General features: G+C 42.6%; 1 protein-coding gene across 3 annotated transcripts in view; it reads left to right on the top strand.

Moving 5' to 3' along the window:
* The window catches only part of CEP131 (centrosomal protein 131), a 1,433,457-nt gene that overhangs the window by 1,104,212 nt on the left and 314,360 nt on the right, over positions 1-14,885 (top strand). For all 3 annotated transcript variants that reach the window (XM_044085078.1, XM_044085077.1, XM_044085076.1), the window contains one exon: positions 9,732-9,849. In XM_044085078.1, coding sequence (XP_043941013.1) covers positions 9,732-9,849 — 118 coding nt within the window. The remainder of the gene's footprint in view (positions 1-9,731; positions 9,850-14,885) is intronic.

Genomic DNA, 14,885 nt, shown 5'->3' with positions numbered 1-14,885 from the left:
AAAAACAACACACAACAGCAAAATATCCTCTTAGCACCTCGGCTTCAACAGCCTTTACAGAGTAATGAATGCTTGAAAAAACTCCTCTTATATAGAAAAACACTAACATCAATCAATCAATTACACCCATATTAAAAAATTAATCCATTAAGTAAAATCTTTATGGTTCAACTATACAATTTCATATAAAACTTCTCCAGTGACACTCTTTGTTTAATCCTACTGGTTGTAATGTATTATATTTAAATATAAAAATTGATTATTTTTTTCTTTTTGGACAGTTATATGAAAATATTTGAACATAATAATAGGAGCTTTAAAAATAATAGTCAAAGTAATTACTTTGCAGCTAAGGAAAAGGAATGGGAATTTCAAACAAAATACTATTTTTGTTTCCAAATATACATTATTTTCAAAAAAGCTGCAAGAATTGTTAGATGATTTGTGGAATATCATTAAAAGAGAAGTTCCTTCAGTTGCAGAAATGAAGCTTAAATTTTCTTACCAAAGGGGGAAAAGTTTAAAGGTCTTCTTGGTACATAGTATTTATAAAAGAGCTTTAGAAACAGTAACTTGCATAACATCAAAGATTAGCACTGTACCCTGTCGTAAGTGCACAATATGACTGCATATATTAGGTACATTTGATAAAATCAATGGAAAATTATTTCACATAAAAGGGAATTATACTTGCAAAAGTGCAAGTATAGTGTATGCTATTAAATGTTCTTGTAACAGTTTCTATAGTGGAGAAATTAAGAGAAGTTTGGACGAAAAAGTAAAAGAGCATGTTAGAGATGTTAGAAATAATAAAATAATAAGCCCTGTAGTGGAGCATTTTAATAAGAAACATGGTGGAGATGTTAGTAATTTGCAAGTTTGTGTCTTGGAACAAATACATTTTAGTTTTCTGACTGAAGAAAGAAAAAAAATATTTACTCAGAAAAAAAGAATCAATTTTTGTATTAAAATATAATACATTACAACCAGCAGGATTGAACAAAGAGTGTCACTGGAGAAGTTTTATATGAAATTGTGTAGTTGAACCATAAAGTTTGTACTTACTTGATTAATTTTGTAATATGGGTATAATTAATTGATTGATTGATGTTAGTGTTTTTGTATATAAGAGGAGTTTTTTCAAGCATTCATTACTCTGTAAAGGCTGTTGAAGCCGAGGCGCTAACAGGATATTTTGCTGATGTGTGTTGTTTTTACAAGACAGACTGTTTTGTTATTTCACACTTTCCACTGTTCTTATATTTATGGAGAATTAATGCTGCTATCCAGTGTGTTTTATTGATGAAATTTGCCTGCTGCTATCTGCTTTTGAGAATATCTGCTGCTAAATAAAAGGACTTGCGTTCCAGTCCAAGGAGGTAATAGTGTTTGGTCTATGTGGTTTGTTTTGACTGTTGTTCCAGTGGTTTACACAGCATAATCGGTTTGGTATGGTACTAATGAGTGCCATTTGGTGATCCCTGGTATAAAGATCTGTGCTTGTTTGCTGACTTTGTGGCTTCAGTACTTGGACTTGGGACAGTTGCGACATTCCCCCTTAATAAAAACTATTTGTTCTTGCAAGCAATAGCCATTTATAGTACTTTGTAATCATTCATGTTTTCCCTTTTTTTGCAGCATTTGTGAGCGTATTGTGAAATGTTGCCACTCCTGTCGATACAGTACTACTCTCTTACCTTCTTCAACAGTCATGTCCAATTGTCTTTGGTCTTCTGTCATTCAGTCCATCCACCTTTTGTCTGGATGTCCTTATGCCCTCTATTGCCTTTTTCCTGACTCTGTCAAGTCTGCTTTACCAAATCTGCTTCCTTGCTCATGTCACTGAACCAGCGTAATTTGTTCTGCTTGACTTCTCTGTTGCTGGGGCTACATTGTTCCCACCCATATGCATCTTACTAGCATTCTCAGCCACTTTTTCTCCATCACCTCAAGCTTTCTCAGCTGCTATGCATTCACTGTTTTGATTTCAGTGCCATACAGAAGCACTGAATACACTACCATTTTGTACATTTTGCTTTTCAGCTTGTTTGGTATTCTTCCAGTCGTAGGAACTCTAGGGGATACATTCTTGGCAGCTTTTAAGGACCTGGGCACCCAGTTTTCTGCCCCTCTGAAGCCTGAGAGGTTCTACAGGGTCCAGAAGTCCCACAGGTTCCTTTAAAAAACTCTGTAGCAGATCCAGAGACCAGGGTTAAAACTGGTGTCTGCTCCCAGTACTCTCTGCTTTGGTAAGGAAGGCAGAATGATGGACTGATTTGGGAAGAAAGACTACAGAGCTGCTACTCTAACCTTCAGAACTGTCAACAGTCAGGCATATGTTCATAGGCTCATAGGTAAGAACTAGGCAATTAATCTGCTGACCCTTACAAGCGTAACCAAACAAACCTGTTCAAAAAGTTACCTCTAGCTTCAAGGAGGGCAAGACCAGATAGACTGGGGGAGAATTTGAGGCTGCCCTTAACAATTAATCTAGGTTGAGCTTGAAGGTGATAATGGTGCTACTCTGTTTGATCATGTAGTGAAAGTTTGCCTCAGAACTGAGCAAAGTGCTCAGGATTCAAGCTGTTGCTGTTGACTAGATGAAGAATAAGAAAGGTGTTTGATGGGGTCAGATAGCAGAATTATTGGCCCTCGCAGGAATACCATTCAGATGGCTAATCACTCCTGGTGTGGTTACAGTGCGGCAGATTCAGCATTTAGGCTGGCAGCGACATAGTCAATGATGAGAAGACATGTCTGACTAAGGCTGCAACACCAGCTGATGCAAAGTAGAGCTCTTTAATGCACTCTTGGGTAAAAAACTGATCTTTGAGAACCCTATGGTGAAGTATGTGAAAAGAGAAGACTGCAGTCAGTGAATCAACCTTTTCACTCCACCATCTCTATGTATGGCAAGAATTGCCCATCAAAGTTTGGAACCTACTATTGCAAATAAGGAAAAAGTAAAGAAGCCAAGATTAAGAAGTGCTAGTATAAAGCAAAATGGCAGAGAGGACAGAAGAGGAAGACTGGGGTGTGGGGCATGACCTTATACTGGGGGAGCAAATTTGGCTGTATGAATGTTATCCTTCCCCCCACACTGTCCCCAAAACCCCCTCCCCTGCCTTGTTCTGTACTCATTCCATTTGACACAGAGATAGTAAGAAAGGTAACCAGTGCATAAGACTTTAGGAAAGCTTCAAAAAAGATGTATGTGTTGCTAATAGTCTCTCAGACTTACAAAATACAGTTCCTAAGAAAGCTAAAGCTATTAAATGCTCTAGCCATATCATGGGACCACATGCACCTGCATGTCAATGTGGTGCAGAGAGATGGAGCCCTGACTGCATCTCAGGTAATTGAGGTTCTTTTAGCCACCCTGGCACAGGAGGAGCCAAACACTGAGGGAAGTGACATGGCCCACCACTCACCTCCTCTGGAGGTGGTGTGGTAAGGGTAACTTACACTCAGAGGTGCAGCTTTGCTGGTAAATATTGGGAAAACTACCAGTCATGCTTTGGGGGGGGGGCTGTCTGAGAGGAAAGGCACTTAGCAGAAGTGAGGGGTTGTTTTGCTACAGCTCATTGCAGGTCAACTTCCCAGCAAGTCACCAGGTGCATGTCAGAGATGAGGTCACATGAAGAATCTGTAATGACCCCTTATTGCTGTCTGAATGCTGATACTTCCCACTCAGCTGTTGCTCCAGAGATGTAGAACTCATGAGTATATTGACTGGGTTGGAGCTGATGATCAACAGACAGCTGGGGCAAATGGAGCAGGAAAAAAAGCAAAAAAGTACCAAGTGTAGTAGGTCCGCTAATTCTACTAGAGCATCTTAAATTAGGAGTAATAGAACTTATAGACAGGGACAAGAACAATGGTTTGGGGTGGGAGGGGTTTTAATCAAATTGCTTCCCAGTACCCAGAAAGGGAGAGGCCCATCCTTGACTGTCAGACTTTAACATCCATATGAAGGCACCAAAATTCAAAATGTAAGGGTAGCAAGCCCTTGTGCCATTCCTATTCCAGTATGTCCTGATGGTATCTCAAAGATGCATACATTATATACCCATTGCCTGGTACCACAGATGCTTTCTCAGATAAATGATGGTGTGGAACCATCATTATCAGTTTACCACCTTAACCTTTGGATTAGCTACTGTACCCTAGTTTTTATTTACTGGTGTCTGGCTCCAACAGTTGATACTGTAAAGCTAAGGGCACTCATAATTACCCCTACCTCAGTGATTGTCTCATTCAGATATTATACCAGGATGAGGTGGAGGGGGCTCTGCGATTCCTCATAATCTACTTTCAAAACTTGGGATTTTCCTTCAATATCCCTAAATCAGACATCACCCCTTTTAAGAAAGTGATGTTCCTTGGGTCGATACTGTAGTCCAGCAATCAGAGTGCCTACCTACCTACCTTTAAACAAGGTGGAATGTCTGACTTAACTTTCAGCAGATGACTCTAGAGATGGTGGTTACAGCTGAGGAATTCCTAAGGGTATTGTGATTGATTGTCTCTATAGTTGTGATATCCCCCCTGGGCAGATTACATTTGAGAACTCCTCTGGTACCCAAGAAGTTCCTGCAGCCAACAGTAATGTTCCCTGGAGGAGATGATCCCTGTGCTAGCCAATATTTCCAGAGAGCTAGAATGGTGGTTGAACCACATCAGACAGAACTCTGGCATGCCCTTCTAACAAATACTCCATAATAAGACACTACCCATGGATGCCTTAAACCTAGCTTGGGGGGGGGGGCACAGTTAGGAGACATCAAAGACAAAGAAATTTGGGATGCAGGTTAAAGGAAGATATGTGTAAATGTAAACAAAATCATAGCCCTTAGTCAGGCATTAAGATCCTTCAGTCTGGTTTGGAAAAGAGGGGTTTTGTTACTGACAGCAACTCACCTCCTCCGGAGGTGGGGTGGTAAGGGTTAATGTTTACTCAGTGGTGTAGCTTTGCTGGTAGACAGTTGGGTCACAAAGTACATCAACAAGCAAAGGGGGGAGGGTGGGGCAACTCATTCTTATACCCTTCTGCATGCCGGCTATGACTGCCTTGGAGACAGCTTTTCAGTACCAGATGACCCTAAGGGCAGTCTGCATTCCCTCACAGTCAAGTCCAGTAGTGCAGGTTTCCAAGCGGAATATTATACTGATGTCTTTCAAGTTGTTCAGTGGTGGGGTGTCCCAGAAATAAACTTGCTTGTCTTTCTGAGTAACAGTCAACTCAGGAAGATCCACTTCAGAATGCTGCATAACGAAGCTTGGAAATGGATGCTTTGTTCTTAGTTTCATAGTTTCATAGTATAGTACTAGGTTATCTGCCCTGGTGCATTTGTAAGCCTAGCCATAGTGATGTGGCTTTTGCCACCCCATGAAATGGTACAAAAAAATGTACAGAATAAATTTAGAATACTGTGCCTCTGTCTAGTAGTGACACAATGAAGGTCCCCTTATATAATAGAATTAGTTTACTGTGCCCCTGTCTAGCAGTGACACAGATGTGACCCATGGGGTAAACTTACGATCTCCCATCCACTCATCAAGATTTCTCTTGAAGAGAGTTAGTGAGGGGCTCTGCCTAATACGAACTGGGATCTTGTTCCAAAGCATGGGAAGCCTCTGGGTTATGAATCTATCCCTCCAGCATGTCCTATTCATACTTGTGCCGAGGTTTAAGTCTTTAGCTCTCATGGTCCTGATGGATTTGGATTTTTTGAGGTGGAGCATGTCCATCAGATCCTGATTGGACATGGCCTTGTACGTCAGGCAGAGATCACCTCTGAGCAGGCGGCATGCTACTGAATAGAGCTGAAGTTTCTTTAGTCTGGCAGAATAAGACATATGTTGGAGACCCTTGATCCTCTTAGTGAGGTACTTTTGTGGTCTCTCCAGCTGTTGCAAATGCCAGGTGAGGTACATACCAAATGAGGCATTGTACTCAATCATGGGTCTGATGAGGGAGGAGTATAGGGGTACAATGACATCCTTGGATCTGGATGTGAATCCCTTCATGATGAGGTGTGCAAGGTAGAATGTTTTTCTGACCACTTTGGCAACGTGGGTGTCAAATGAGAGGTCGCTGTCGGCTTGGGTCCGTAGGTCTCTGATTACTTTTTCCGTACTCAGTGGGTTGCTGTCTATGTGATAATTTGTGGGTACTTTGTTTTTCCCAAAGGGGATGACTATACATTTTTTGGCATTTAGTTTAAGGCCGTGACTCCGGCACCAGTTGTCCGTTTCTGTGAGGCGTTTTTGTAGGATGAATGTGTCCGCTGGTGTATCGACTATGGCGCCTAGTTTTGCAGTCATCTGCGAACTTTGTCAGCCACAGCCCTCCCATGTTTGCTTTAACATCTGAGAAATAAATGCCGAACAAGAGGGGTCCCAGGACAGATCCCTGTGGGACACCACTTGTGACTGGCTTTGAGTCTGACATTGCTCCAGCGATTTTAACTTTATGGGTTCTGTCCTTTAGCCAGTTTTCAACCCATCTAGTGACATAAGGGTTTACGTTTAAGCTGTTGAGCTTATCTATGATGCCTGAGTGGGGTATTGTGTCGAAGGCCTTAGCCAAATCAAGGTAGTCTGTATGGACTGCTTTGCCCTCATCAGTGGCTCTAGTGACTGTTTCGAAAAAGTCAACCAGGTTCAAAAGGCAGGATCTGCCCTTTACAAAGCCAAACTGGGTGGGGTCAAGTGTCTGTAGGTCCCCTATGTCTCTGTTTATGAGTTCCATAATGATTCTTTCCATAGCTTTGCGGACCAGGCTGGTTAAGCTTATGGGGTGGTAGTTTCCAGGGTCTGTAGAGGCACCCCCTTTGTGGAGTGGGACCACTGTTGCTGTACGCTAGTGTTCAGGTACATATCCCGAAGTAAGGCTAAGGTTAAATAGCATTTTTATGTGTGGGTTTAGCTCCTCTTGGAGTTCACGTAACACGCAACCCGGGATACCGTCAGGTCCCATTGATGCTGTGTTTTTAGTTTTGTTTAGGGCGGTTCTCACTTGGACATCTGAGATGACAGGGAGATTACATTCAGCTGGGATAAGTATTTCTTCTTTTGGGGGTGAGGGTGGGGAGAAATTTGCACTGAACCTGTCAGCCAGAATGTTGGCAATATCTGTGGGTTCACTGTATTTTTTGTTGTTGTGAACCAACTCTGAGCATATCTGAAGGTTTCCGCCCAGGTTTCTAACATAGCTGAAGAAGGCTTTGTGGTTATCTTTAGTTTCCTTAGCGATTTTCCTCTCAAAGTTGGCCTTGGATGTTTTTATGAGAGAACGTAGTTTTCTGCTAATGTTGATCAGAGATGTCTTCCCTTCATGGGATTTTGCTCTGACGTGCATTAGCTTCCTTCTTTTGTTATACAATTTGTTAATGGCTGAGGTCCACCAGACAGGACGCTTGCCTTTGGTGGAGAGGGACTTGGATTTATTTGGGATTGCATGATCCATGCATTCTTGGAGATGTCCATAGAAAGCATTTGTGAAGGATTCGGCATTGTGGGATGTGGTATCCACTGGCATAGTGGGCTTAAAGGATACCATCTCAGTCTTAAGAAGAGTGAAGTCTGCTTTTGAGAAGTTTTTCACTGTGGTCTTTTGTGCTGGGGGTGGAGGTGAGATATGTATATCCAGGGTGATTAGTTTGTGGTCATATCTCACTAGTGAGGGGTATACTTCCGGTGTGGAGCAGTTTGTCCCCATGTTTGTGATGATCAGGTCTAGTATATTATCTCCCCTAGTGGGAGGGGTGACTAGTTGTTCCAGTGCATTTTAATTTATGAATTCCAGGAACCTTTGGGCTAGGGTCTTAGGGCTAGAATAATGTACCCAATCTATGTTTGGGTAGTTGAAGTCTCCCAGTATGATGGTATTTTGTGATACATTCATATCCTCCAATGTCTTCAGGAAGGCTGAGTGGGGTTCTTGAGATTGGGAGGGTGGTCTGTAACATGCTACCAGTTGTATAGCAGTTTTGCCTATGGTTAGTTGCACCTGTATGGTCTCTGATGCTTCATGTGTTGCTACTAACTTGGAGGTGTGGGTGTCCTTGATGAATATGGACACTCCCCCTCCCTTTGTGGTTCGGCCCGGATTTTGGGGCCGAAAATCATGATACGAGGTGTAGCCTGGTAGCGCTGGGGTGCTCTCAGGAGCCTTGAACCAGGTTTCAGTTACTGCACAGACGTCAGTGTTCTCCATGCTGAGGAGTGCATCAAGTGCCTGCATCTTGAGATTTAGACTTCTGGCGTTGAGCAGCATTACCCTTAGTTTTTTTCCATTTTTGTTTTCTAAGGAGGTGGGTTTGTCTTTTGAGCCTTGCCTAAAAAAGGCAATATGGGGGTGGCAAGAGCCTTAGCCAATATCCGGAAGGCCAGTGGTGACAGGTGTAAGCCATCCCTTGCGAAGCAGCGTGGCTTGTCCAACATGTCATCCCAGGCAGACAGATATTGGATCCCCTTAGAATGACACCAGTACTTGAGCCAATTATTAAAGCTGATCATCTTGTCTTTGTATTGCGGTATCATTCTTGGTGAGGGCAAGATGTTGGTCAGGGTCATACCAGCCTGGGCTACATAATTGGAGAGCTCCTCTAAGTCTCTTTTCATGTAGTCCAGGGAGGTACGTCTCAGGTCATTCACACCAGCATGGACAATGACGGAGTCATATTTGTACTTGCTTTGGAGTGACTTGAGTGCGTGTGTTATGTGGCTGATCCTAGCTCCCGATAGACAGCTCACAGTCACCCTGTCCTTGTTCAGCCTGGTCAGCGGGACATCAGTGTGTCTGACTATAGAGTCACCTATTACTAGTGTATCAGGCATGGTGTTTGGCCTTAAGGGCTGTGATTTGTTGACACACTGATTTATTGAAGTATGTGTTGCATGTGTTTTGTTTTGAGGTGGTGGATTTTTGGATGTCTGCTTTGGGAGCCTCTGTTGTTTTGGTAAGTTTTTTATTAGAGCCTCCAAGTATGTCTTTGTGTTTTTATGTGTTTGGTTTGCAGTTGTGGTAGGTCTATGTGGGACTGGGATTGCTGTGTGTGTGGTTACCATCTCCTCCTGTCTGGTCATGCCAGCCCTGAGTTGAGAGAGTTCAGCCTCCAGTTTGGCTATATAGTTGCATCTCTCACATGTATTTGTGTTCAAATGGACAGGTCTCTTTCAGTATGCATTCCTTGTGTGATCTGTCTTAACCCCAGATTTATCCACAAAGTAAGGGAGAGTTTGGCCAAGGTTTCTGTTGCAAAAACCCTTTTAGCCCACACAGCATTCTCCGTTTTTGTCATTTCACTTAAATGTCAAGGAGAAACCTTATGTGCTGCCTTTGCAGATGAATCTCCTAATTCAAAATATGGCAGCCCTAATGCTACCCAGTCTAAAGACACTGCAGCTCACTACCTGGATGGTTTAACTCCTATCCTTAAGGCACCAGTTCAGTGGTGAGTATGATTCCATCAGTCTTTTGCAGAGTTATTCTGGTTGGATACAGTTTTATTTCCAGCAGCATATATTAAGAGGGAGATTAAAAATAGATAGACCTTTGCCAGTTTATTTTCTATGGCATATGGCCCACTGTATTACATATCTGTGGTTAGAATCCCTCTGTAATCCTTAAATTGTTTAGCTGTGCAGTTTTCAAACTGCTGTAATGGTCAAAATTAGATTTCCTGGTTGTGGGAATTTGCACTAATTTCCATTTCTTCATGTAGGCAGAGGGCTGAGTTGGATGACCTAAGACGTCAGCTGGAAGACAACAGTTCCCTTGTAACCAAGGCGCTGAAGGAGGAATATGAAAAGGCAAAGGAAGAGCAGGAGAGGCGACACCAAGTAAGCAGTTGAGGGTATCTGTCCTTAATAGTCCCAGAAACAAAACTGGTGCACTGAAGATTGAATAAAATGAAACAAATAACTAAGTTTATTTTAGCTGTGGAATGTTCCAAGACACAGTCTTTCATCAGTCACAAGGTAAAACAAGAGTACTAGGTTCACAGTGATGAAACACAAATAATAATTAAGCAGTACATAAGAATGCAATGAACCAGTTTAAAAGTGCACTTAAAAGAACCGCCACATAATAGGGCACAGTATTTGTATTTTATGGTACTAAAACAAACTGTATTTATTCCAGGATTTATATAAGCCGTAAAGTTCAGCCTTCCACCTAGATTTAGATTTAAAAATCTCATTCTAAACATCTCTTTTGAAGTCCTTCCATTTCACTGTTGCAGAATTCATAGCGATGGGAATGCCCTGCCAAGGGCAACCCTATACCTGGCCAATATACTAAAGCCTTTAGATTGCTTTAAGGTACACCGTACGTCATACATATTCTCCTCGAATAGTGTAGGGCATAAAAGTGATGTCCAGACATACCGTCCTCAGAACTTCTTTGCCACCAGTCCAAACTCCCTCTCTTGCTCATCGGTCTGAAATCCTGCTCCGCATGCTGGTTCACAAAGCCATTTCAAATAAGTGCCCCACTGGGTTTTTTTGATCTTATTGTTTTTTTTTTTTGTTTGTTATTGTTGCTTGTGGGGTTTCATGTTATCCAAGAAGCTTAAATGCCAGTGTGGGAGACAGATTCCCCCATAAAGACCGTCTCAAGCAGTGCTTATTTTGTCTTGGCGCTTCCCACAGCCATACATCCTGTTCAATTTGTCAGGCCTTTGCTCCTAAAACTCTCCATAGTCAACTTTTTTTTTTTTAGTCATGTATTTGGAAAACCAACATCTTAAGCTTTTAGAGAAAAACATGAGTGCAGGAACTTCTTGCTCCGAGGGTCAGCCTTCTGTGAAGAAGTAGGCCAAGAAATCTAGGTTGGATTCTTCTGCTGTGCCACCTCTGCCAGAAGTCTCTCCTGAGGGTACTGAAAGCCTGGAGGATCATCCGACTCCGCTGTTGGATTCTTCCAGCGTGACCGTTTCAGAGGCCGGCATGGATCCAGTCTCGCGTACGTCCGTGGAGGCCTTGCAAATGTCCAATTCAGACATTTAGGGGAACCACTGCTGGTTATTTCCAAGGGGCCTAAAGGTATACCTCTGATGCTGGTTAGAGAGGAAGTCCCGCCTACAATTATTGAATGCTATCCAGGGTCAGAGCCTTCTAAATTTTATAAGGCGGACATCCCTTTGAAGAAAAAGCAAAAGACTAAGCATATTTCTCCAGCTGCTAAATACCTACAGAGTAAATGGCAGAATTTCATTCAGGGGTGGTTTAATGCTTTGATGGCTTTGAAACCTCCTCGTGGAGTTTCTGTTCCAGTTTTCCCCTGTTTTCTTCTCCCCTTAAAAGACTTAGGGTACAGGTTTCCTCTGAAGATGAAGTGGATTCCGATGAGGAATCCCTTGCTTATTCATCTCAGATTCCCTCTCCTTTAGACTATTGGTCTGAGAAAGAAGAATCTACTAGTCCTGACACTCCTTTAGAGGAAATTTCTTTCAGGGACACAATCTCCAGAATGATGGAGTTCTTGGGATTGTGCTCAGCCTTCTGACATACAGAAGAGGTAATACAAGCCCCTGCAAATGGACTCTCCTAGACCTTCTGCTGTTCCTCCTGTTTTGGCTGCATTATTGGATGCCTTTTCTACTGCATCTAAGGCTCCTAATTCCCAGCCCTCTGGCCTCAGAAACCAGATAAGTTTTATACAGTGCCTGAGGACTGTACACTTCTTTATAGGTGACATTCTGCTGATTCCTCTGTGGTGCCTCTGGCGTCTGAAAATCCATCTCAGTTGCTCCCTTCTTCTAAGGTACTTCCTTCTGATGAAGACAGAATGACTATGGAAAGGCTAGATAAGAAGGTTTATACGTCTGCTATATTAGCTTTTAGGGCTGTCAGTTGTCAGACCCGTATGTCCAGATACATTTTGGAGCTTCTTTCTCAGGCTTGTCAGGTAATTTTTGATCTCCTATACTCTGAAAGGGAGACTTCTGCTCTTTTCCTGTTAGGGACTTCTTCCCAGGTGGCTTGCCAGGGTCTGTATCACATTATCAAAACCACAAAAGTTTGAATACCTGCTCATCGACCCCTATTTGTCGAACGTGGAATCTGTTGAGCGATCGCTACCGTGAAAATCTTTCCCATGGTAAGTAACACGTTGGCCAACCTACTGACCACAATAAAAAACAGCAAAGTGTAAAACCCACCTTGGTGGGGGGCTATGCCCCCCACACCCCCCTAACTAAATATACCAACTCCAAGATCACACTACACTGGGGAAAAATGGGAAACAGTTTGTGGAAATGATCTTTCGATGGATTCATAGTTGCACAAACAGAGGTCAATAAAGAGGTATTCAACCTTTTGTGATTTCAACAATCTGATATAGATCCGGCTCACCATTCCATTAAGTGTAGTTATGATACAGCAGATGCTTCCTCTAGGGCTGCTGCGTTTTGTTCTATAATGAGGAGATATTCCTGGCTTTGGTGTCAACTTTTGCCGGATAATATTAAGGCTAAGTTGATGGATGCCCCTCTGGACAACAAACACTTGTTTTGTGAAGCTGCTGCTGATTAAGTCCCTTCAGGATAACGGCAAGGCCTTGCAGGAACTTAAACATGTTTTTGTTTCTCTTGTGCCTGAATTTCAGAGAAATTACTCCAGTAAACTAGCTTTTGTTCATAGGCAATCTCACCCTCCCCCCAAGGGTAAGAAGGGTGGGAAGCAGGCTTTTCCTGCTAAAGCTAATGAGACTTCTGTACCTCAGAAGTCTCCTTTTCCTGGTAAACCAGGTGCTGTCTGACTATCCTGTTCTTCTCAGTCACATTTATTTTTCTCTTCGTCTTTCCATTTCTCTTCCTTTTTGGTTAAAGATTACCCGGGACTCCTGGGTTCTGCCTGTTATCCACCTAGAGTATTTCATGGTCTGGAAATCTCTTCCCCCTTGTATGAACATTCTCCAGCCCCCTCAGGAACAGTTGATTTTTTTTCCAGGGGTGCTTCAGGACCTTTTGACTCAGAGAACTATTCAGGAAGTTCCAGTTTCCTAGAGGGGGAAGGGGTTTTACTCCAGAATGTTTTTGGTGCCCAGGAAAGAGGGTACTTACAGACCTATTCTGGACCTTTCTCATCTAAACACCTTTCTGAAGGTCCCTTCAGACTTTATTCCCTCTATTCATTCCTTAGGCTTATCCGGTGTGTCTGGATCTCAAGGATGCTTATCTTCATACCCCTATTCATCTCCTTTTCAGGAAGTTTTTATGTTTATATGTTGCTTCCTGGCATTTTCAGTTCTCTTCTTTGCCCTTTGGCCTTTTTACTGCCCCAAGGGTATTCACCAAATGCCTCGCTTCTGTGATTGCTTTTTGCAGGCTAAGAGGGATCCAAGTCTTTCCCTGCTTAGACGGCCTCCTGTTTCAGGCATCCTCTCCAGAGATTTTGTTGCAAAATCTCCATTTTGCCATTTCCTTTCTGCAGAGCCTGGGGTTCACTGTACATTTCAAAAAGTCTTTTCTGACTCCGCAAGACTATGTTTTTCTGGGGTGCAGGATCTAGGCTGTTCCTATGCTGGCATCCCTGCCTCCTCCCAAGGCCCTAACTCTCATTTCCTTTTTCTAATCCGTTCTTCCTCGAGCTTCAGTAACAAGGAGTTTGAGAGCTCTAGGGTTAATGGCTTCCACAATTCCTATGCTCCCTTTCGCCAAGCTTGACATGAGAAAATTTCAGTGGTTTCTGAAATCACTTTGGCTTCAGCATTCTCATCCTTTCAAATTATTAGTTCCTCTTCCTTCCCTTCCCCTCAGTTCAAAAGTTCTGTTCAAAGTACAACAGGATGCTGCCAAAATCTTGCTTGTGACTCCCTTTTGGCCAAGACAGCATTGTTTCCCTCTTCTTCTGGATTTAGCCAAGGGCAGTCATCACAAGTTACCTCACAGGGTGGACCTTCTCACACAAGACAAGGGATCTGGTATCCATCCCAGCCTGTCCACTCTTCTTCTGACATCGTGGGTAGTAGAATTTTGATTTTGACATAGACAGATTCCACATGGACACCTTTTTTATCTAAGGATGTGCTTAGGGTTCTGCAGGAGGCCAGGAAACCCACTACTAGGAAATCCTACTTATCCAAATGGAAGAGGTTTTCTTATTTGGTGTCCTTCTCATAGCCTGGATCCACTTTCTGTGGATGTTGCTTTGGTTCTGTCTTATCTGTGTGAACTGCTCAATGCTGGGTTGGCTTATTCTTCTGTTAAGGTGTGCTTATCCGCTATCTTTTCTTGTCTGCCTTTATCACCTCCTTTAGCTCCTAGATTTGAAGCTAAACAATTTTTTAAAGGCATCCTTCATATTAGGCCTCCCAGGAAGCCGGTTCCTCCTCCCTAGGATCTTAACTTTGTTTTAGAAAAATTGACCCAGGCTCCTTTTGAGCCTGCTGCTTCAGCTTCCTTGTAACATTGCTGTTGGAAGACTTTACTCTTGTTATCCCTTACTTCTGCCAATCAGGTGTCTGAGCCCCAAGTCCTTATGGCTTGTACTTCCTTTCTTGGTGTTTCATAAGGACATAGTGCCTCTTCATACTGATCCTTCTTTTATCTGCAAGGGGGTGAATGAGTTGTTCCTTAATCAGTCTATTCATTTGAACACTTCTTTTCCTTCTCCGCAATCGGCCAGTGAGAAGGTGCTACGCATGGATGTGCTTAGACAACTCAGGTTTTATTTGGACAAGACTAAGCCTTTTCATAAATATGATCAGTTCCTTGTTTTCTTTCACCTAGGTCTTTAGGATTTGCTGTGTACACGCAGACTATTTCTTCTTGAATTTCTAAAGCCATTTCTTTTTGTTATTCCTTTCATGGTAAGAGCTTTCCTTTTCCTGTTAAATGCTCACTTTACTAGAGCTGTAGCTTCTTCTGGTGCTT

The sequence above is a fragment of the Protopterus annectens genome, chromosome 10.part0 (assembly GCF_019279795.1).
Source record: "Protopterus annectens isolate FY-2018-M chromosome 10.part0, PAN1.0, whole genome shotgun sequence".
In the NCBI taxonomy this organism is placed as follows: Eukaryota; Metazoa; Chordata; order Ceratodontiformes; family Protopteridae; genus Protopterus; species Protopterus annectens.
The sequence above is the reverse complement of the archived record's forward strand: the minus strand, read 5'-3'. Positions and strand labels throughout refer to the sequence as shown.